The sequence below is a fragment of the Patiria miniata genome, unplaced genomic scaffold, assembly GCF_015706575.1.
Source record: "Patiria miniata isolate m_02_andy unplaced genomic scaffold, ASM1570657v1 HiC_scaffold_19, whole genome shotgun sequence".
Classification (NCBI taxonomy): domain Eukaryota; kingdom Metazoa; phylum Echinodermata; class Asteroidea; order Valvatida; family Asterinidae; genus Patiria; species Patiria miniata.
Window position 1 is genome coordinate 11,108,206 of NW_024037057.1, and position 23,907 is coordinate 11,132,112.

At 39.8% G+C, this 23,907-nt stretch overlaps 1 protein-coding gene across 1 annotated transcript; it reads right to left on the reverse strand.

The window, feature by feature from the left end:
- Positions 1-926: 926 nt before the first annotated feature.
- On the reverse strand, positions 927-23,707 carry LOC119725786. Its single transcript, XM_038197361.1, has 3 exons — positions 23,584-23,707; positions 20,793-20,918; positions 927-3,375 (listed from the first exon to the last, which is right to left on the reverse strand). Exon 3 carries the CDS (start codon positions 3,317-3,319, stop codon positions 1,046-1,048), a length of 2,274 nt encoding a protein of 757 aa, XP_038053289.1. The 5' UTR covers positions 3,320-3,375; positions 20,793-20,918; positions 23,584-23,707; the 3' UTR covers positions 927-1,045.
- Positions 23,708-23,907: the final 200 nt, after the last annotated feature.

A 23,907-nucleotide genomic window follows, 5' to 3' on the forward strand; every position in this document is an offset into this window, starting at 1 on the left:
ATGAGAGAGAACAGTTCTTGGCAGAAACCACGTGATGCAGCTGTGGCATTTGCCCTTGACGGGAATCGAACCGAATGGTTGTGCAATGGGAGTACACGGCCACCACCTCAAATGTCCAGACATATACATCTAATACAAACAGCCATGATGCAGAGTCAATCAGCCTCAAAAAAATCCCTAGTTGGATGAGAACCTCGCCGAAACAGACAAGAAACAAAAAGTGGTCAAGCGGATATAGAAAGATTGAGCAAAACGAGCATCCAAGGAAAACAACAAAGTAGCCATGGTTGGGTTCGAACCCTGGAGAAGATGAAAGGAAAGGGAAGTACGTAGCACTATAAGGATGAATCATTTCACATTGCAAAGATGTGAACTGGGTACCGATTGTGTAGTGGCAAGCAAGCACTGCAATGCCAAGCTCCGTTCATAGACATGCTGAGGTGGAAGGCAAGGGGCGTGAATTCACGAAGTCCTGGGATATGAACAAGGTACAAGAGGACAGAGGCAGACCTTGAACCAAGTTACTAAGCTTACAGTCAATCTTGGATGACATCTGTATTTTATCTTTTCTTTGTAATTTTGTAATTTTACTTGGGAAGCTTTTGGGCAAGTTTCTTTAGTGTTCCATCGTAATTAACAACAATGCATTCGCCAAATCCGCTGAAAAATTTCTGATACGTGGTGTATTTCACTCAATTTTATTTTATAATACTTCTCAACAGGGGCGGATCCCGAAATATTTGCGGGGGAATCATGCCCGTCAAATTTGTTTTATTTCCGATTGTTGCAGACAGGCGGACATAATAGACAATTATTAATATTATAATTATTATATGTTTTGTGTGTCAGAGCAGGAAGGGGGTTTCGACCTCCACCCACCCCCACCCCCCCCCCCACACCCCCGCCCTTCTGCATCCGCGCCTGTCTGAACGTGTATTTTTACGGAATTTTTGTCCTTCTTTTGCTTTCCAACGTTGTTATTTACATTAGGAATGTAATACGAATATGTCTCTGTAAATAAATGTTATCCCTTTGTATCATATAATTAGCATAATTGGACATTTGGTTTAAGATTTTGCTTGGCCACCTGCTGGACACGCTCTCTATCGGGACCTTTGTACTGAAGCTCAAGCACGATTAGTATAGGCAGATTCTTGAGATGAGCAGTAAGAGTATCCACTCCAACCACACTGAATGCATTGCCACGAACATCAAGCCACACCAAAAAATGCCCGGCAGGGAAAATGCTGATCAGGTCAGGGACGTCATCATCATTCAGTTCACATGAGTTTAATCTCAACCGACGCAGGGATGGAGGAGCAAGAGGGGCTACACCAGCCAGATGGCCGTGAAGGTTGGTATCGAACACATCTACGTATGTCAACCTATCACAACCAGGCAGTGCATTCGCTAGTCTAATGACGTCATCATACGTTTTATTCCACAGTGCGACTTCCCTAATGATCTGCTTGTATACACGAGACAGAGATCCTAACACACGCTCACTAAGAAGAGACCACGGTCGCATATTCACTATAAGCTCTATTTGATCACAAAGCCTCTCATCCACCCCTGAAGTTGCCAGTATCTCGTCGTCCGCTTTTTCCGACAGGGTGTAAGTGACAGTCACCCGAAATCTCCTGATTGACATGATGTCATCAATCGGTAGTATCTCTTCCAGCAGCTTCAGCCATTCATCCAATCTGCAGTTGATACTTATTTCAGTGTTTACTGTAGTTTCATCATGCAGTAGGCTATCAAATCTCCTCAACGGCGCCAATTCTTCATGCGAATTTACCCTGACTTTTAACTTCTTAAGTTCTACTAGTGGCAGACGGAGACACTGCAAGTAATAGCGCATTGCTAACAGATCCTCCTGACTATCACATTGCGCTTCAGTTGGTCGGTCCAGCTTATCAGCCAGATCGTCACAACCCGACTCAAACAATGATAGGAGCGTCAGTTTCTGCAGTTTAAACCCGTGACGCATTCTTCTGTCCTTACATAGTTTTTGTACGTGCTCGAGGATGAGCGCAGTAGCCTTAGACCCCGATGATATGCCGCATGTAAACCGAAGCAGATATTCCATTGCTTCGACATTGTCTGGATTGATCTGCTTCAACCTTTCATGAAACTCCTCTTCGTTTTCGTGATGCAAATTGGCAAAGTAGTATGCTGCGAAGTATTCTTGCTTAGACTTGTGTAGAAAAGCTACTACTTTCATCTTCTTCAAGCCACTCGTGAAACTTTCTTGTTGAAGGAAACCCAATCGACACCCATCCTCCAAGGCTTTCTCTTCAAATTCCTGTGAGGAGAACACGAGCCTTTCCCCCTTGGTTTTTAGTAACCCATCAAGAGCGACTGGTCCCAGTCCACGCACGATTGATTTCATCAGCGCCACCTGATTCTCACTTTCATCGCAACAGCGACTGACTAGAACCTCAGTAAACTCTGTGTAAAGTTCCGTTAATTTCTCAGGCAATCTTGAAAGATTCTCCCAAACTATGCACATAAAGAGTACAAGGATTGGAACCTGGGTCAGTGTGCGCATCAATGAGCTGGATTTTACGTGTGAAATTAATGATTCACCATTTTTAGCGGCACCTTTTGTAGCAAAGTAGGATGTTATGTATTTCTTTGCAGTGTCGATTGTGAAACCCAACGTTTTAACGTGGGTGTAGCGTGGGTATCCCTTGATGGCAAAGTCAACCATGTGTGGTCGAGTTGATACTAAGACAGTACTGCGTCTCAACACCTTGTTATACAAGATGTCCTTGATCCCATAGCCACCTTCCGGGGCCGGAGAATTGAGAACATGGGATGGAATCTCATCCAATCCGTCCAATAGGAAGGCTGTATCCGCTTCGTTATTTTCAATAACTTTCTTCAAAACTGCTTTCTCGATTTGAGGTAAAATCTGGTCGCGTATGGCCTCAAGGACGCAACTTGTCTGTTGCATTTGCTTCAGTTTTACAGGGAACACAAGTTTGAACTTTGCCATCACGGAATTGGGATCAGTGCTCGCATTTGCAACTCTCAATGAAAGAGTAGACTTGCCAAATCCCGCCCTTCCTGAGAGAAGGACCCTCAGCTTTGTTACTATAACGTCAAGCATCTCTTCAAAAGAGCAAAGGGGCTTTGTTATTACTTTATCTAAATTCCGTGTCCCCTCCGGTAAATGAATGGGTTCTTGTGTAGTCTCATTACCTCCTACGTTCTGAGTGAGTTCTAGTTTAGAAAACCGGTCAATTTCCAAGGTCCTTGAAGGATCCAAAGGGTGTGCAGGAATGGTGCTTGTTACATCCTTGTTGTACTCCATAACAAGCTGCTGGATATTCGTCAGATCAGTAAGGGATGCTATTCCACCAGTAGGCCCTGAAACGAAGTCACAATTAGCAGAAAGTGTAACGAGTTCATAATCACCGGGCCAAATTTCCAAATGTTTGCAGTCACTCTTTAAACAACGTTAATTAATTAATCTCGAATTTGAACTGTACCTGCTATTTTGAGATTTTTCAGAAACCATTCTTTTGCTTTTATCACGCTTATGGTTATTTTGTTTTCCCAACAACCCATTATTCCATTACTTCATTCATGCATCAATGCAAAATAAATGAGTGACGTAGCTTTTGTTTTAGACATGGTGTTCAAAGGGAACGCTTTTTGGCATGCGTAAAAAATGGGGTTTCAGACCTGTAAATCGACACCTAAAGACCTCAAAGATAATTACGACCACTTTTTTTAAAACGTACTCTCCAAGATATTCAGGACACCTATCAAATGAAAGAAATTAGAGTTAATTTAATCGTCAACAATTTCCTACTTATTTTATGAATACAAAGATGATCACCCCTTAAAGTAGTCACGTGGCCTGCGTAAAAAAAAAAACAATTCTAGGACCAATGTCATGATCCGAATTTTATAGAAATACGAGCTGCAGTCCCGTGCATGGCATTAACCAACATTTTTTTACAGAGCTTAAGTTCATGGCCCACAAAATGCTCGAAAAACAACAAGTGGGGGCCTGCCAATTGTGATTTGGCCTGCGTAAGCAGTTGTGGGTCTATATACAGGTCTGCACCGTGCCCATAAAGAGACAACTTACAAGATTTTATCCACTATAAATAGCGCCCCCATAATTGTGTCCATCATATACTGTAATGCAATGGCCTAAAGCTGTACCAAGAAAATTGGTGACACTATCTCTAGCCTGCAGAACTGGAAAAGTAGTAAGGGAGGCGGGCGTACGGGACCAAAATCGAAAAAATCTGCGGCGAGCTTGGGCACGCCGCTCTCGGTTTTGGAAAAATAGGGGAATCCCCAAATCTCCATAAAAAAAAAAAAAAAAAAAAAAAAAAATCCTGACGCCGGGAGAGAGAGAGAAAAAAAAAAAAAAAAAAAAATCCTGACGCCGGGAGTACGGAGCTTTTAAAGGGACATAGGTGAAAAAAAAATGAAAAAATCATCGTAAGAATGAAAAAAATCTGCGTTCGAACGAAAAAAAATCTGCGTTCGAACGAAAAAAATCTGCGTTCGAACGAAAAAAATCTGCGTTCGAACGAAAAAAATCTGCGTTCGAACGAAAAAAATCTGCGTTCGAACGAAAAAAATCTGCGTTCGAACGAAAAAAATCTGCGTTCGAACGAAAAAAATCTGCGTTCGAACGAAAAAAATCTGCGTTCGAACGAAAAAAAATCTGCGTTCGAACGAAAAAAATCTGCGTTCGAACGAAAAAAATCTGCGTTCGAACGAAAAAGCTGTTTGCTGTTTGCTGTAAGCTGTTTGCCCTCCCTGTGCTGCCCCACCACTTATGTGGGTGATTTGGTCATGTTTTTTTCAGGTCCAACATGCATGACATATGTGCCCAATGTAGGTCCGTGGCCCAAGTGCAGGAATTTCAATAACTGGTCTTAAAGCAGTCTATGAGCTTTCAAACGGTCTTACTAGGGCTTGCTGTTAGTTGGTCATGAAGTTTAACCATTGCAATGAAGATCTAGCTAATTGTCCTTCTTTTTTGAAGAGTCCCTATCCTGTTACAATACTAGCTACAACACAACCCCCCCCCACCCCATCAGTCCCACCCATTATGCTATGCTGAGGCAACACACTTATGAGACATTTTTAAAAGTAATTTGCCTTTTTGGTTTCTTTTTATAAAGTGAGGCAAGTTTAAAAAAAATAATTAAAAAGGCTATATAATTATCTTTCTAATTTTTCAGGTAAAACAATATAACTGGTCGTCATTGTGATTTTCAGAAATTTGTCTATCCACAAATCCTTTACAGTATAAATTTTCATTCCTAATCCTTGTAATAGTTCCAAACTTTAGAAGCGACTGACATGTATATATTGTTTGATCATTTCTGGCTTTCAATAAGCCTATTTTACTAGTCCAACACTTGTACATGTACATGTACTTTCTGCTTCCTCACTTTCAGATACGGGATGCACTAATTAGCTGATTCCTACTCATACTCATAGCAATTGACAAACATGTCGGGCTATTCTAATAGCCATGGCTAGCCCGACATGTTTTTGGTGGCCCAGGGATAACCAGTTAAATGTGGAGAAACTGTTGCACTTACAAGAGCATGATATGAGTCACATCATGATTGATACGTTTTACATGTTTGGTACAACAGTTTTCAGGGCAAAGAATGTTTTGACCCACAAAAATCAAAGTGGTGGGGCAGCACAGGGAGGGCAAACAGCTTACAGCAAACAGCTTTTTCGTTCGAACGCAGATTTTTTTCGTTCGAACGCAGATTTTTTTCGTTCGAACGCAGATTTTTTTCGTTCGAACGCAGATTTTTTTCGTTCGAACGCAGATTTTTTTCGTTCGAACGCAGATTTTTTTCGTTCGAACGCAGATTGTTTTCGTTCGAACGAAGATTTTTTTCGTTCGAACGAAGATTTTTTTCGTTCGAACGCAGATTTTTTTCGTTCGAACGCAGATTTTTTTTCGTTCGAACGCAGATTTTTTTCTTTCTAACGAAGATGTTTTCAATTTTTTTTTTCATCTATGTCCCTTTAAAAGCTCCGTACGGGAGAGAGAGAGAGAAAAAAAAAAAAAAAAATCCTGACGCCGGGAGAGAGAGAGAGAAAAAAAAAAAAAAAAAAAAAAAAAAAATCCTGACGCCGGGAGAGAGAGAGAGAGAAAAAAAAAAAAAAAAAATCCTGACGCCGGGAGAGAGAGAGAAAAAAAAAAAAAAAAAAAAAAAAAAAAATCCTGACGCCGGGAGAGAGAGAGAGAGAGAGAGAAAAAAAAAAAAAAAATCCTGACGCCGGGAGAGAGAGAGAAAAAAAAATAAAAAAAATCTGTCGTCGCTAAAATGAGGTGATGTCACCACCACGTGACCTTGAAAAATGTGTGAGTCACCACAACGTGACCTTGAAACGTGTTGAGGCACGATAGAAATTTGGCGTAAACAACATGACCTTGAAAAATGAGGTGAGTCTGATTGCTTATAAATCTAAAGTCTGTCTTCCAAAAAAAATGAGAAAAAAAAATATTATATTTCCTATAATAAATGGAGAGTAATATGTTCAGACCGACCGTCAAAGGATATTCTAAATGGAACAAAGCCACGCTGCGTGATTACGTGCAGCGGTATAATATACCGCACAATGAAAATGTTTCTCTTACTCGTAAAGTTTACATCGAGGGGATAAAACATTATGAAAGTAAATTTAAAAACTTGAGGAAAAAGAAACTTTATGAGCTCAAACAGATTGTAGACGAACAAAATCTAGAATACGTACCGACGGGTTATAAAGGACGAGTTTTGAAAAAAAATTTAATCTCGGCGATTAAAACATACAGACAACCCGAATACTTTACAGAGTCAGCTTTTAGAGAAACGAGAAGGTTTAGAAATTACTACAGAAACTGGGAATTAAACCCCAGACTTTATAACCACGATTTAATCAAGTTTTTTGATTCGCACAAGGAACAAATAGTCAATAAAATCAAGTCAGAATTGAGAGAGCTGAGAGGTTTAAAAATGGAGCTCACAATCAAAATAAAATATGAAAAAACCAAACCGGATGGTACGAGCGATACGATCGAAGCTATTCATTATAGCAAGCCAAAAGCCGTTTTAAATCAAAGTCAAATAAAACAGGCTTTAAGAGAAGAGATCGAAGAGCTATTCAAAAAGGATGAAAGGTATACGAATCAAGGATCGGGTTGGGTTTTAAAAAAGATAATGGCGTTATACATCAACATCAACAGATATAATCCAGCGAGAGGTAGTTCTTACATAAACCTACCCGAACATCTTAAAATTAAACAGGCGATGATCAACATCAAAAACAAAGACGACGAGTGTTTGAGATGGTGTTTGAGAGCTGCTCAAATAATTTAATAATTATTATAATAAAATAATAATTATAATAAAATAATTTATCGATAAACGTATACGGTTATGAGGGTGAGATATATCCATTATACGTGTCTAAAAACTATGGGTCACGAGAGATCGATCTGCTTTTGATTTCTAAAGGTGACAAGCATCACTATTGTTGGATAAAATATTTTACGAGGTTGATGTACGACGTTACCAAACATAAATGTAAGAAATATTTTTGTCGAAGATGTCTATGCCATTTACCAATCAAAACAAATTAGACAGACATATCGCAGATTGTAAGGGTATAGATGCGCATCCATCAAAGATTGTATTTCCTTTGGGTAAACCAAAATACATAGACGGGCAACCGGGCGAAAGAGACGTACCGATATTAGAATTTAAAAACTATAGACACAAACAAAAAGCACCATTTGTCATTTATGCTGACTTTGAATCCATACTACAAACAACAACAACACCCACACAGACACTAACATCTAAACCTACTCACTCAGACAAAGAGACAAACACAAAAAAGATTAACGTTCACAAAGCTAGCGGTTATTCGCTAGTTGTAGTTCGATGCGACGCTAAAAATGTGTATCAAGAGACTTATAGAGGCAAAGACGCTTCAACTAGATTTATAACGACGTTGTTACAATTACAAAGCGATATTAATTGCATATTTGAAAAACCCCAAACCATGAAATTTAACGAGCGAGCTAAAGACCATCATGATAAAACAAACGCGTGTTGGATTTGTGAAAAAGCAATTTATCCCAATTACTCGAGCAACTGTCAGTGCCAGAAGCCCAGAGAACCCAAGACGATAAAACAAAAGAAAGAATATCAGTACAAAAATAGTAAGGGATTTACCGAGTCTAAATGTCTTGACTGTAAAAAGAGAATCAACAAATTTAGAAAGGTGAGAGATCACTGCCACGTCACTGGTAAATATAGGGGTGCTGCACACGCTTATTGTAACCTCAAACTACAAATTAAACCCGGTTGTACACCGATACCGGTCTTTTTTCACAATTTACAAAATTACGACGCTCACTTGATCATGCAGAGTATTTCAGAATACGATAGTCAAACAGAAATACAAGTGATCGCTAAAAATTCAGAAAAGTATATTTCGTTTTCAATAGGAAATCTACGATTTTTAGACTCGTTTAGTTTTATGGCATCATCGTTGGATAAATTAGTGAAAGCTTGTCCAAAAGAGTCGTTTCAGCTACTCAAAAAGCATTTTAAACATCCTGACTTGCTATTACAAAAAGGAATTTATCCCTACCAATATATGAACTCGTTTGATAAGTTTCAAGAGACCAGCCTACCACCCATCAGCAAGTTTTATAGCAGACTAAAAGACGAACATATATCGCAACAAGACTACGACAGAGCTAAACGCGTGTGGAACGAGTTTAATATACACAATCTAGGAGAATATCACGACTTGTACGTGACCACCGATACGTTATTACTTGCAGGCGTATTTGAAAACTTTAGAAGAACGTGCATTACAAACTACGGGCTAGATCCAGCCAATTATTACACCGCACCCGGATTGTCCTGGGATGCTCTATTGAAACACTCGGAAATTAAACTTGAACTATTGCAAGACGTCGACAAACATTTATTTTTTGAAAAGGCAAAACGAGGAGGCATATCGAGCGTGGGTGGAATGAGACATCACAAAGCCAATAATCAATATCTCGATGACTACGATTCAAACAAACCCTCGAGTTATATCGCTTATCTGGATGCCAACAATCTGTACGGTTGGGCTATGAGTCAATATCTACCGTACAGCGATTTTAAATGGACACCCTCGAAACCGTTTACCGAAGAAAGAATATTAACGCTTAAGAAAACGTCCAACACCGGCTACTTTTTGAAGTAGACCTCGATTACCCGCACGATCTACACGTCAAGCATAACGATTATCCACTAGCACCCGAAAATATGGTCATACCCCAAGATTGGATGTCTGATTATCAAAACGAGTTATTGGATACCGAACCTAGTAGCGACGTACAAAAATTAACGTGTACGCTTAATCCAAAACAAAAATATGTGTTGCACTACGTTACGTTGCAGATGTATCTCAAACTCGGTTTGAAAGTAAAAAAGGTACATCGCGTGTTAAAATTTAAACAAGCGCCTTGGATGAAATCTTACATCGATAAAAACACGCAACTCCGAACAAAAGCGACCTCTGATTTTGAGAAAGACTTTTTTAAACTGATGAATAACAGCGTGTTTGGTAAGACGATGGAAAACGTTAGAAATCGAATAGACGGTTACCTACTGAGAGACAATAACGAGAGCGATCAAGAAAAATACAAAAAAATAATTCAAAAACCGAGCTATAAAACAACAACGCCGTTTTCAGAATGTGACCTGTCGTTTGTCGAAACGTACAAGACTAAAACCTTGTTAAACAAACCCATTTACTGCGGAGTGAGCATCTTAGATCTCTCAAAGACGCTGATGTACGATTTTTATTACAACCGATTGAAAGACAAGTACGGAGATAAAATCAGGTTGATGTATACGGATACGGACAGTCTGTTGATTGTCGTTTACACGGATGACATATACAAAGACATGCAATCTCACGGGCAACACTACGACTTTTCAAATTACAATCTGGATCACGAGTTGTACGATCCAACCAATAAGAAAGTGATCGGTAAATTTAAAGACGAGTTTGGAGGTAAGGTCATTCAAGAAGCCGTTTGCATAAGACCTAAGATGTACTCGATTTTAGCGGATGACAACAACATCACTCTTAAAAAAGCCAAGGGGGTCACAAAATCGGTCACTGACAAAAAATTAAAACACCGGCACTACTACGACTGCATCTTTAAAAATAAATCTAAAACAGAAACGATGACTCAAATTAGATCTGAAAAACACATCCTTTACACAATATCTCAAAATAAACTATCGTTGAGTCCGTTGGATACCAAGAGGTACATTTTACCGGACGGTATAAACACGCTCGCTTATGGTCACCGCAATCTAGATATTAATTAGGCGGTAATTGCGTGTCCTCGGGTACGACTTGAAGCTCTTGTCTCACAAAACTCCTTTTTGGGCCGTTTTGCAGGTAATAAAGAGTAGGACCCGTCGTGACTTTTTTACCGTTAATCATTTTAAATTGACTCGTTCTTTTTTCCACGTTATAAATGTCTACGCTCCAAATGGGATCCGTGGCTCTTCTCGAAGTTCCACCCTCTTGCTCGCCCGGGTAATATAAATATCTAACCATGGCGTCTTGCGGTAATTGTTGCTCTTTTGTTTTAACGGGGTTAGCCGGCAATTGACGGACCTGTTCTAGTTTAACCGCCTCTGACGGTGCTTTAGCTATTAATCTCGTCGTTTCGTCATTTATTGCCTTGATCACGCTGGGTAATCGCTCGACCCATTGCGTGTTTCTACTCTCGGGATTTAACATTTCTTGAGCGTACTGATGACCAAATAGTCTCTCGGCTAGCGTTCGGTTAAATCTTTCTACGATACCCTGCGATCGGTGGTTTCCTGGTTCACGTTTTTTGAGGTCATCCATTTTTTAAATGCACCTTTAAATTCGGTACCGGCGTCTACTCTCAACGTTTTAGGGTAACTCAAAGGAGATCTCGCGTAAATCTTGACGATAGCATCTTGGGTGGAATCCGCCGTTTTAGAAACCAAAGGTTCTGCTTCGTGGTATCGACTCGCTACGTCGACAACCGTCAAAGCGTATTTATAAGTCTTGCGTTTTACTTTATCCCAGGGTAGGTATAACACATCCATTTGGTGAAAATCGTTTGGTGTTTCAAACTCTTGCGATGTACTCGTAGGTCTGGGTACATACGCGGGACCCGGTAGATAAATTTGCCAGATCGCTTGTTTTTTAAGCCAATCTCTGATTACCTTTTTATCGATTTTTGTTTTATCGTGTAAATGGTCGACGGCGCTTTCACCTCTCCAATAACCGCTCGGGCTATAATACAGTTTTTGAAGTTTATCCATCATTTACTATAATAATAATTTTAAAAGGCTTTATACATTAAATAGATGGCGTCAGCTGTTGCTATGATGATAGGAGGTGCGATCATAAACGCCTTAGCTTTTTCGGGTTCAAACTTTTTATTTTCAAGTCTAAGGGATGATGGCAGCGAAGAGCGTAAGAGACACGATTTAGCGACAGAACAACTCTCGGCCGCCAAATATCAGTGGCAACGAGAACGAACAAAACGACTCGATTTTCTCAACGAACGTATCAGAAAACAAAATGCCTCTAAAGAAACATTTTCCAACGTAGACCAAGCGTTGCGTTACTACAACGAAATGACCGGAGAAAACGTCGAGTTACCCCGCGAACCCAAACTCGAAGATTTTTACGAGCCTAGCGACCAACAAATAGAAAAAGAACTGGCGTTTATCGCGGGAGGAACGCTATTGGTGGGCTTCTTGGCTTACAGATACCTTTAAATTTAAAACTCGTATAAATAAAATGAATGCGTACGGAAAAAAGCTCAATCCCAGCAGGCTATTAAAAATACCCAGATCTATCAAGGGTGAGAGAAAAGAGGTGGTCATTACCCACAATCCTAGTAGTATATCGGCGGGGCAAACGCTGAGAGTTAAGTTTCCTCAATTGGGCGTAGACGACGTGATCGTACCCGGCACTTGTAAATTAGCTTTTAGTTTAGAACTCGACGGTGGAAGCGACGACAATAGAACCATTTTTGGTAATTTGGCCAGAAATTTAGTCAGCGAAATCAGCGTCAGGCTTCAAGGTCACGAAATCGTAAGTTATCGTCACGCCGACGTGTATCACAACTTTAAAGACAATTGGATCAACAGCTCGACAACTCGAAACATGGCGTACTCGGGCATAGAAAAAGAAAACGTGTCTAAACTAAGAATTGGGGCTGGAGATGCTAACGCGGGCGCCAACAGCGGTAAAGATCAGGCTATCGCTGATGCCTATGGTAACAGATATTGTATTCCCCTAGACATTGACATACTGACTTCGCATCACCCTTTTTACCCCAGCGGTTTAAAACAACCTCTGACGTACGAGATAAAGTTTAACGATCACGAAAAAGTAGTCAACAGTTCAGATACGGCGGCGATGTATTCTATCTCAAACTTGTCTCTCGAATACGAAGTGGTGACCAACAGAGACCTAGCTATCACCATCAGGAATAAACACAAGGGGTTAATGCAATATCTGTTTGATAAAATCCACTCGCTAGAAGTTAGATCCGTCAACAAATCGGACACGCTTTGGAACGTCAGCGTCAATCAACCCATCAGGAGTCTCAAGGGTATTTTGTTTTTGTTTAAAGATCCCGCGGTCAAAAACCCGCAGCGATTTTACAATCCAAAACTAACCAAAACATCAGTGACCGTAGAAGGTAAACCCAATCAACTCTACAGTCAAGGCATGTTTCAGTATCAACACTGGAATGAAATTAGCAAGTTCTTTGGAGACAGCGATACCGAAAGCGGGCGCGGAGTAGCTAAAGACTTAAATTTGACGGGTTTTGACCTCGGAGACTACCTAAAAGACAAGTACGGTCTGTGGCTCGATTTTAGAAGTAACGACGACAATTCCGCTCACGGATCCGGTAGGAAACTCGGAGACGGAGGAGGCATCAACATTCAATTTAACAGAGAAGCCGAAAGTCAAGGTGACCTCACGATGTACGTATTTTTGGTCATGGATGCTCAATTGAACTTGGAAGACGGGAATTTTAAATCTCTGTTAAGTTAAAATGACACAACCGCATTGCGCTTTAATCGTCGGCAAAACAAATTCGGGTAAAACCAAATGGATTTTGGATCTGTTAGAGTCAGACTATAAAAATACATTTGAAGCGATAGTCATCATTTGCCCTACCATATTTAAAAACAAAACGTACATCGAAAGAAAGTGGATTCAAGCAGATCTCGAGGTATACCTCTGCGATCCGGAATTGTACAAGATGACGCTCAACGAAGCGATCGATTTTTACAGTAAAATATTCGAAGGTGTTGCCACGCTGTTTATCGTGGACGATTGCTCTTCGGATCAAGAGATTAAATATCGTAAAAAGACGTGCGCTTTAAGCAAAATGGCGTTTAGCGGAAGACACGTAAATCACAGCTGTTGGTTATTGACCCAAAAGTACAATAGCGTTTTAAAAGATTATAGAGAAAACACGGCTTGGTTGGCGTTATTTTACTGCAAGGATAAAACATCGTTTGATCAAGCGTTAGACGAAAATGACGTCGTACCCATTGAAGAACGAGATTATATAAAACGACGTTTAAGAGATGTGAAATATAGTAAATTGGTCGTATACACCGAACCTCCAGTTAGTTACGAGCTACTTGAGTAGGTCAATAACATAGCTCATCAACAAATATGACCTAGCTGCTTAACTAAAATAACCTAGCTGCTTAACTAAAATAACCTAGCTGAGTAATAACCTATTCAACAAGCTACACAGGTATTACAATTTGTTAATCAACAAACGTCAACAAAATACATTTTGCTGTTAGTAAATGATAGCAATATTCGAGTATTTGCAGTTTTTGGCTATTATCGTCATATCGATTAATTTATCGTTTTACACCTACGAGTACCTTTGCCTTTGTAACAAAGTTGCAAAAGCTACAACAAAATTAAATTCGTTTCTAATTAAATGGAGGACCTAAAACTGACTTTAACGAACGAACAAGATCACAACGCAAAACACAAAGATCGTTTGTGCGGTGTCGTAGCAGCCGGAAACTCTAGAAAGTACTTGGGAAAGGAATACACCGTTAAACATATCGAAGCTCTTGACAGTAAAGAACTCGACAAGCTGTATCATCTGTACGAAACTAAATTTGGAAATGAAATTGTTAAAACCGTTGGTAAATACACTTTAAGTCTATTTTCGAGAGTGTTAGCTGTGGTTACACCCGTACAAGTTTTAGGATATAACGTCACTATAGATTCTGAAGAAGAACTCACCAACGACTTGAGTTCCGATCCTATTATCAGCGCGAGTATGGCTGGTATGTTGAGCGACGTTTGTTACAAGTACGGAACTTTTATATCACCCCTAGTTGCTACGATTATCACAACAAAACATTTGAAATTTAATAAACCTAATATAATAAATGGAAGATCAGAAAGCAACGATCACAGCTCAACCAGCAGAGACAGAGACTCCCCAACCGATAAAAACAACGTCATCACCGACGGTAACGAGAGTGACCAAGACTAAAAATCCTAAACGAATACAGCAGGGTGAAGCTTTAGCCGAGCACAATAGACAGATGAAATTAAAATTAGCAAAAATGAACGTAACATCGGACGAAGCTACGAGCTCACCGGACTACAACTCTTGGGCGATGTGGGGGGCTATAGCGTCTATAATAGGAGTGGGGCTGCTGGTACTAAAAAGTAAGGTGACTGCGCCGGTTGTACAGCCAGTGCCGATAGTCACGCAACCCACTACACCCATCGCCCCCAAAACGCTAGACATGGAATAAACCAGCAATTTAAAAATTGTTATATTAAAAACGATGAGTAACTTTGACACCAACGGAAGAGCTAATACGATTTATCACGGAGCCGTCATATCGGGTCTTTCGATGGGATACGCCATGGTAGGAAATAAACTACTCAAAATGAAAGCGCCAGATTTAAGCAAACTAAGCGTAGAAGATGCGGCTAAATTGACGGGCATTATAAGTGGAGCTCTGGCCACGCAAAATTGGTTGGTGACCCAGGGTATACTACCGGGTAGTATAATGAAAACGGCATAATTTAAATAGGTTTATTAAATAAATGGCTGATGGTGGATTTGAGACAGATCCAGACTACGAAAGAACAGATGATAACCATGATGATGATGTAGCAGAGACCAATCTAGATTGGGAAGATACTTTTGATACTACTACACCACCGGTAGACACAGAAAGCGTCCTCGGCACGGGTACAATAAGCAGTTTATCTATAGAACTAATAAAAGAAGATGTTGATTCATTTTACAAAAAAAATTAATATAGACCCCGCGTTTATCGACCCCAACGATTTTGAAATTGGTAAAGACAGAAATCTATACGTTAAAACATATAAAGGTCGAGAACCATTATCTTATAGACGAGGTGGTCAAAAAATATATTACAAATTAAGTACCTTACAAAGTAAATATGGTACCGCATTTATTCGCGACACCCTCAAAATCGCTGACTATAAACCAACACTACTTGCCAAACTAAAAGATAAACTCGAAAAAGTACAACCTGAGAGTATCCCCTTGACAGAACTACCCAGAGCCACCGATGAGGTAACCGAGATTATAGACGATTTACAACGCGACACCGGCGCTCAAACGGAGGGGTTAAATTACAGAGAACTCCAGGGTTTAGACAAAAGTCTTCAGACGTTGAGAGGTAACCTAGAACTTAATTTATCGCGTCTCGCAGAACTGGACCAAGAGATATTTGATGCCGAACATGAATTAGGTGATCATAGGATCAGCGAAGAAGAACGACGAGAGTTAAACGATAAATTGAGCGACTTAGACGCTGAAAGATCCGCCAGATTAGAAGCCGCAAAAACCAACAAACGAGGGCTCAAAAGTCAGATCGCTAGAATCAAAGAAACGATTAATAAAATTTTAGGCGACGACACGACTCTGGCAGAAAAGATTAGAACTCTGTTTAGAGAACAAGGTGTGACCGTAGTGAGTATTTTAGCCGCTTTGAGTTTAGCCATCAGCACCATAGTGAGTAGCATCGTCGCTAGCGTGAGAGGTGCGGGTGCCCCACCCGCGCCATCGCCAACACCAACACCAACACCAAAAGGTGGTATCAAAGAGTGGATTTCAAAACAACTCGCTAATTTTGCATCTGCTCTTCAAAAACTCGGAGTGAGCGCGTTGGGTGCTCTGCCGGGTATCATAGGCAGCGTATTGAGTTGGATATTAAACGCGCTGAGTAAGTCCGTATCGTGGTTGGCCGAACACGTGTGGGCTTTGTTTTTGGGTGTGGGAGCCTTGGTGTTTGCGTACCTGCAAAAACGATGGTAGTAATAGTTGTAATCAAGTTTAAAAACAAAACAACAACAAAAAAATAAGCCTTACCAGCACAAAGTTGGTAAGGCTTATTTTTTTTTGTGAGATTAGAGTGTGACTTATCGCGTTGCCTCGTAAGCTAAAATACCCATGCCAACGATAGCTAATATTCCTACCGTCAACAATAATTTTTCGTCTTGGTGAGTTTGTAGTTTCGTGGGTTCTTGGGTTAAAACTGTAGGTGCTGGTGTTGGTGAGGGTGTAGGTGCTGGTGTTGGTGAGGGTGTAGGTGCTGGTGTTGGTGCTGGTGATACAATATCGTTCGTCATAGGCTCTGGGGGTGTTGGTGGCGCGACGTCATCGGTGTCATCAAAAGAGTCGTCCGGTTGAGGTTGTGAGTTTAAATCTGGCACCAAACCAGTTTTCATACTCTGGGTAGCGATTTGAAGATTGTTGTTATAGCCGTCGTGCGTTCGAACCCTCAAGTTCATATCCGATGGAATTAAATACAACCCCGGTTTCACGACAAAATTTAAAGGCGTTCTGGCATACTGCAAAGAGTCTTGAAATTGATCGATACTCGTTTCCATGTCGTCTACTGCATTGATGATATCTTCAACGATGATGTTAAATTGTCTCTGAGCGTCTAATCCGGTGCCTGGTGATAATACACTCGTTTTTGTTTGAGCCTGCGCACCGAGTAAAGCGTACACGTAAGATCTGATCGATTCGTTGATCTTTATGATTCCCGCGGAGGTAAACGAACTCTTGGCGGGTATAAAATCTAACCAAGCCATTTTGACGATGTCGTCTTGTTCGAGATAACCCTTCCAATGCTTAAAAAAAGCATCGTGTTTTTTTGGATCGTCTAAACCCCAATTTTTATCACCCGTGGGGTTGATAAAATCGTCGAGTGTGGTCGTGTTTTTATCATAGTCTAACGGCAAGAGTAAAAATGATTTTGTTTTTTCGTTCCAAAGAAAAAGCCGACCTAAGCCATAAGTCTTTTGATCTCTCGTCTGTTTAAAAGACTTATTTTGATCGATGGCAAACGTCCGACAGATATTGGTAAATGCTCCACGATCATAGGTGTTGCTGAGAGCGTCAAACGAGTCTTCTCCCGGTATTGCTACGGCCATGTCGTTTAATATCCTTCTCACCGTAAAGTATAGATGAAAATTAAATAAGGCTTTAACGTAACGGTTGTTCGAGTTTAAAATATCGATTCCAACACCACAGCCCGTTGTAGCGCAATAGATCGCAAAGTTTAACTGATTTTGATAAAAAGACATGGGGTCTATTTTCCAACGAAGTACAGCATCGTTGGTATTGAGGCGAGATATTTTATAGTCCGAGATTAAGTCGGGAAACGGGGTTAAAAACGTGTTAGACGCGTTGACCGTAATCTCGAGTTCGCCAGTGAGATACGGACTGTCTAGTACATGCGCTGGGGTGGTAGCTTGTCGTTTAGCTACATTTTGATTTACTTGTCTCGTTACCTGATCAGCTATCGATTGTATCTGCTTTTTTAACAACATAAAAGCAGCCATTATTTTAGTTTCAGTTTTAATATAAAAAGACTTTAAAATAAATGCATTCGTTTCACTTGTTTCAAAATGAGCAGACGTTTAAATTAGAAGACGTCGTAGATAATTTAAACGGTCAAAAATGTATACGCGTAAAAAGGGTGTTGTTTAACGCCGGATATTTTAATATTTCCAGCGCCACGGAGATTGATTGGTTTACGCAAATAGATGGGAGACCCGCGTTTACCACAGATAAGCCTTCCCCCATACCCGCGGAGTTTCTTTCAGATGTACACATAACAACGCCGGATAGAGATTTTATAGAGCGATTGTTACCCGATATACCATACCACTATTTATTTAACGATGAAAATGTTTTACAAAAAACTATAAACGATCTTATAAAAGCGTACGAAGACGATAGACTAGAATCCGTTTTAGAATCAAACAAAAGAAAAAGAGCTATTATAGCTGAACGGCGAGGGTTGATTTTAGCCGCCATGTCTTCAGAAATACCAAAAACTGAATTAGAACTTAATACGCTTCAATCTTTAGTAAGATTATTATATGTTAGAGAAAGAAAAATCTTTGAAGGTGAGGAATTGGCTTCAAAGTTTATTGAAGGAGAAATGGGTGCGAGCGAGTTGAGCGAGTTGAGAGATAGTAGGGAAGCAGGGGTAATTATAAGGGGAAGTCTTATCGTGACGGGTGAGGATTTAGATTTTATTCCTCCGAGTCATTTAGCGCCGTTACCACTCGGAAGTATCGGTTCGGTCATCATAGCACCGGGGTGGTACGACGTCGATTGGTTCGATTTCATTTTAAATTCTATACCCGGGGTAAGTTTTCGAATATTTAGAGAATCTAAAAAGGTGACGTTGGTGATAACCGACGTAAATCTCAAATTGCGCTTGAACAGAGAAGTATCTCGATTACTCAATTTACCCAAAGGAAGACTGGTACCCAAAGTGGTGTATACGGGGTCTTACGACGTTAATCCGTTTAAATTTTTGTTTATTCACTGCCCGCAATTAAGTACAAGTGAAAACTTTTTTAATGGTCGTCCTTCTGACATCTTAAAAATCGTACCCGTGGCTACGCGCAAACCCGATATTGATAGAGCCGAGGGATTCAAAAATCTTAAAAACGGTATAATCGACAAACTGACATTTTCTATCAGCGGTGAAAAAGGACAGGTATTCAACAACAAGGGTGAGGGTATCATTATCGAGTGGGAGATCTTTTAATTTTAAAATCTTTTTATATTAAAAACATGAGTGTAGATGGTAAGGCGTTATACCCCGATATTTCTGGAGATGTACTCCGATTAAATAGTAACGAAGAAACAAATGTGTACAGACTTAAAAAGATTGAAGAGATTCGATCTTTAATCTTGAAAGAGAGAGACCACCGAGAGCGCACTTATAAAAAAATAAAGAGAGTGATCGACACTATTAATTACGTAGAGATAGGATTAGAAGGATTGGGGGCTGTAGCGGGGGCTGTCAGTATTCCCGCTCTCTTGGGTGTTATATCAGCCCCCGTTGGATTGGTGCTAGAAGGAACGTTTATAGGCGCTTTTGGTGTAGATATTCTGCTTAGAATCGCGTCTAGGCGATTATCCGCCAAGCTAAAAAAGCACGACCAGATTAAAATATTAGCAGACTCCAAACTTAACACGATTGAAGAATACGTGTCTCAAGCCATCAACGACGGAGATATATCGCACGAAGAGTTCTTATTGATTACGAGAGAGCTCGCCAAATTTAACGAGCTTAAGCAGAAAATTAGAGCAAAGACCAGCACAAAGCTTCAAAAGATTAAAAACGATACAGACTTTGAAAAAGAAGTTAAAAAACGGGTAGACGAACGGCTGGCAAAAGAAAAAAAAATCTCTTATCGAAAAACTTACAAGTTCAAATTCACGGTAAATAAACATAATGAAAGCGAACCACCGAGTTATACCTCTATTTCACCTCTTAGGGCTACACCCTCGGCCCCGCCTTTATTGTAGTGGTCATCGTATCTTTTTAGTGCCTTATTAAATTGATTTTGAGTCACTTTAAATAAATCTCTAACTCGTTCTTTGTCTAATCCAACGACGTGATGATAACACGCCGCTATTAATGATCGTTTGACGCAACCATTTCCCCTCAATGTTTTGTAATTAACGAGCTCGTTATATTTATTGATTGTTTCTTGGACATCTTCTGAGCCTTGCTCTGGGCACACAGACAAAACAAGTTTGTCCACAGTTTTTCTTTTGTTTCGTTTTAAAATTGACCAATTGATACGATCTTCTTGCGCATTTTCGGCCGAAAAATCAAAGTAACGTGAGACTATTTCACCGCACGTTTCACAAACTAAAAAACCATTCTCGATGATTATATGATGATCGCACTGATCTGTTTTATTAGATAGCTCGAGGTTTTCACTCATTGATATATTTAATAAAAACCGATATTATTTTTTATTAATTTTTCAAATACTCGTCGGTCTAAACATATTACTCTCCATTTTTATATTAAAAAACAGCTCCTCTACCTTTTTTACAGGTAGAGGAGCTAATTTTTTTCTTTCTCTCACTCTCTCTCCGTTAGATTTATTTTTTTTATTTTTTTTTTCTTGAGATCGGGGGATTTCCCATTGGCCCTGTACTACCCACAGACCTATGACAAAGTCTGGTACCCTGACTTCTCATTAATGGCCCTGTACTACCCACAGACCTATGACAAAGTCCAGCACCCCCGCCTCCCTTACTACTGGAAATGCTTTCATTTGTATACCACCACCCTGCCCCTTCCACTCCAAACATACATTAACACTTGTTCATCCAATAAGAATAGGCTTATATTTACCAGGTCCCTCCAACGGCAAGTTGTAATTAGTGATATAAACTTCACTTGAACCAACAATGATAGGATTGTGGCTACCGCTGATTGTGCCGATGCTTCCTATGCTGGCTTCACTTCTTTGTGGGTAACCTACAATCACAAGAAAGAAAAACAATTGCGAGTGGACAATAAGCTCTAGCGAAAAACGCGACGCAGATGGCACATATGGAACACCATACCTTTAGTCAATTTTGGAGACATTAGATTTCCAACTTCTCGGTACCGTCAAACTACTACATAGAATACCACGCGACCATAATATTACTTCCCACATTTTGCCTCCATTTACAAACAGTTAATAAACACCTGTCGGAATTGTTACAAATATTCTGTTGGCTTTTTTTTATTTCAATTTGGTAGTTATAATTTATGGGACAATCAGGGGATATATTTTTGTAATTCTTTAGTGACAAACGTAAGCCAAATAAACGTACATATAGTCAATAAGTTTTGGTAAAATACTTTTGGTAAATTTTCGGGGACAGACATACAGACCAACTGACAGACCGACCACCAAGTGAAGCTCCTGCGCTGCCAGAGCTTAAAGCTATTCTTCGTATCAATTCAGTTTAATTCAATTCAATTTATAGTGGTTATTAAAAACATTTCTTGCAGGTGGAAAATGAACTGTAAATGTCAACATCAAAAAATTAATTTTACTCGTAGAAGTAAGTATCGTTTATTGAGATATAAACGCAAAGTGGTCGGGCAGCCAATAATTTCATTACACACTGCCCAGTTTTAGCTTAGTTGTGAATATTTTTTTGTCAGAACAGAAGTAAATCACAAAAGTTTGCTTTTCAAGTACAACTATTTGTTTTGTTTTGAAAAATATCATCTATTGGGTATGATCCATTTCAGTTTACATATATTTTAGGTAAACGTGCAAGTTATTTCCCGTTTAATGACGTCATCAGTCAAAACTGGGAAGGAATACTGATTTAGTTCGGAAAGGAAACATGTTTATCATTAAGTAAAAAAAAACATGATGACTTCACAGTATTTGGAAGCAGAAGAACAACATTAAATGTAACACATTTGTTTTTCATCTATTTACTATTATTTTTCAGTCAGATTCTGTTTTCGGTCAGAAACAAATGTTTCTTTGTCCGATTGTGGCTCTTTCTTTTTCTTTATTCGTTTTAAACTCATAACAATAATTAAATACATGGAAATCAAATCACTTGATGACGTCATCTTGCTTAAGTTGTACCTGACTTTTTCATTACCTGCAAAGTTGTAAGCCAATGGGGCTTGTATACGAGTTTGAGAAATTCACCTTCAATAAAGCGTCGCACACATGATGACGTCATCATGACGATACTCGACAACTTTTACATGTATAATGCGGTCGTGGTTTGTGTCAATTGCTGGCTTGATACAATAAAAAAAACAGTGTCAAATTTCCGAAGCAGAACAAAAATGTAACATTAAAAAAAATCGGTTAAGGTCAACCGATGACGTCTTCATGACGTAATTTTTTTATTTTACATAGCAGTGACAAAACCTATACTGTCTGTCGAGTTTCGTGTCGATCTGATTTTCCGCTTATCTATGTTTTAAACGGGCACACATTTATTCCGTTGTTTTTGTTGGAGTGTGTATCGCCTGAAAACCTATTACAAACACAATTATATCGTCGCGTGTTGCGTTCGTGAGATATGGCGAGATTTTAAAGTTAAAACATCCATATAAAATCACATATGGCGCCATCATAACTTCTTATCAAATTGTGCATATAACGCATCCCCGTATAGGTACATACCAAAATTCAACCCAATCAGACAAGTAATTCAGGATATATTGTCCTGAAAAGATTGCATCTTAACGGTTGAGTCACGTGACCAGCAATGACGTCATCGTGACGTCATGAGTTAGTGCACGTCTTCAGATTGTGGTCTAGGAGCATGCAAAGGTGGACGTAGATCGGATTAACAACAAGTGGTCTGTGAACCGCATGTGTTTTTTTACAGGACATCTTCCAAGTGACATTAAAATCCATCAAATTCTGTAGACAAAGACACTTTGAAGCATATTTAAACAACCACCACCAATGACCCCTACATGACCGTTGACCTCGGTAATCTGATGGAGAATTGTGTCTGTTCCCCAAAAGGTCACTATATCAAAGTTAAGTCGAATTCCATGAAAGCGTGTAGAAGTTATACACTTGTTTTTTAAAACCTAAATAGGCTATACGGTTCGTTTTGGTCGATCATACGGGGAGATGTCCCCAAAAGCCTCGCTTAGGCGACACAAAGGAGGGCAAGAAAAGTGTCAACTCCGGCGTGCAGAAAAATCGATAATAAAAAAACACGGATATATTGGATATTGTGAAGTTTAGACGTCATATTAGTGTCTGGGGTGTTTAATTATTATCAAATGCTTTTAAGACAAAAAAAGTTACTTCTCTGAATACAGATGACAGTCACCTGCTTTTGTACTTAAGAAACGTTTGTCAAAGTAGAACATGCGATATTTGTACGCGTGCTTCGATTTGGATTTATTAGAAATAACCGATAATCCCGCCAGCAGTTGCATTGATGTGTATAGTAGGGTATTGCGCAATCTCGTATTTTGTGTTTTACTTCTTAACGCCAGATTTTCATAAGACACAGTTTACGAAGATAACCCGACTTAAAAAAGTTGCTATAATGATAAAAGTGAGGAAAAATGACGTTTTACGTACAAATTTAACAAAGATTTAAACTGTTTCTACAATGAGAACATTGAAGAAAAATGACTTGATACGTACAAATTGATGCGTCCTCTGAAACTCCAACGCCATGACTTGTAGACGGCCTGGTGGAAGTACCAGCATCATCAGCAGGCTGAGTGAGAACCTCCTCCCATGATGTAACTCCAGATGTTTGGGGGATCTGACTTGTAGACGGGCTGGTGGAAGTACCAGCATCATCAGCAGGCTGAGTGCCAACCTCCTCCCTTGGTGTAACTCCAGATGTTTGGGGGATCTGACTTGTAGACAGCCTGGTGGAAGTACCAGCATCATCAGCAGGCTGAGTGCCGACCTCCTCCCTTGATGTAACTCCAGATGTTTGGGGGATCTGACTTGTAGACG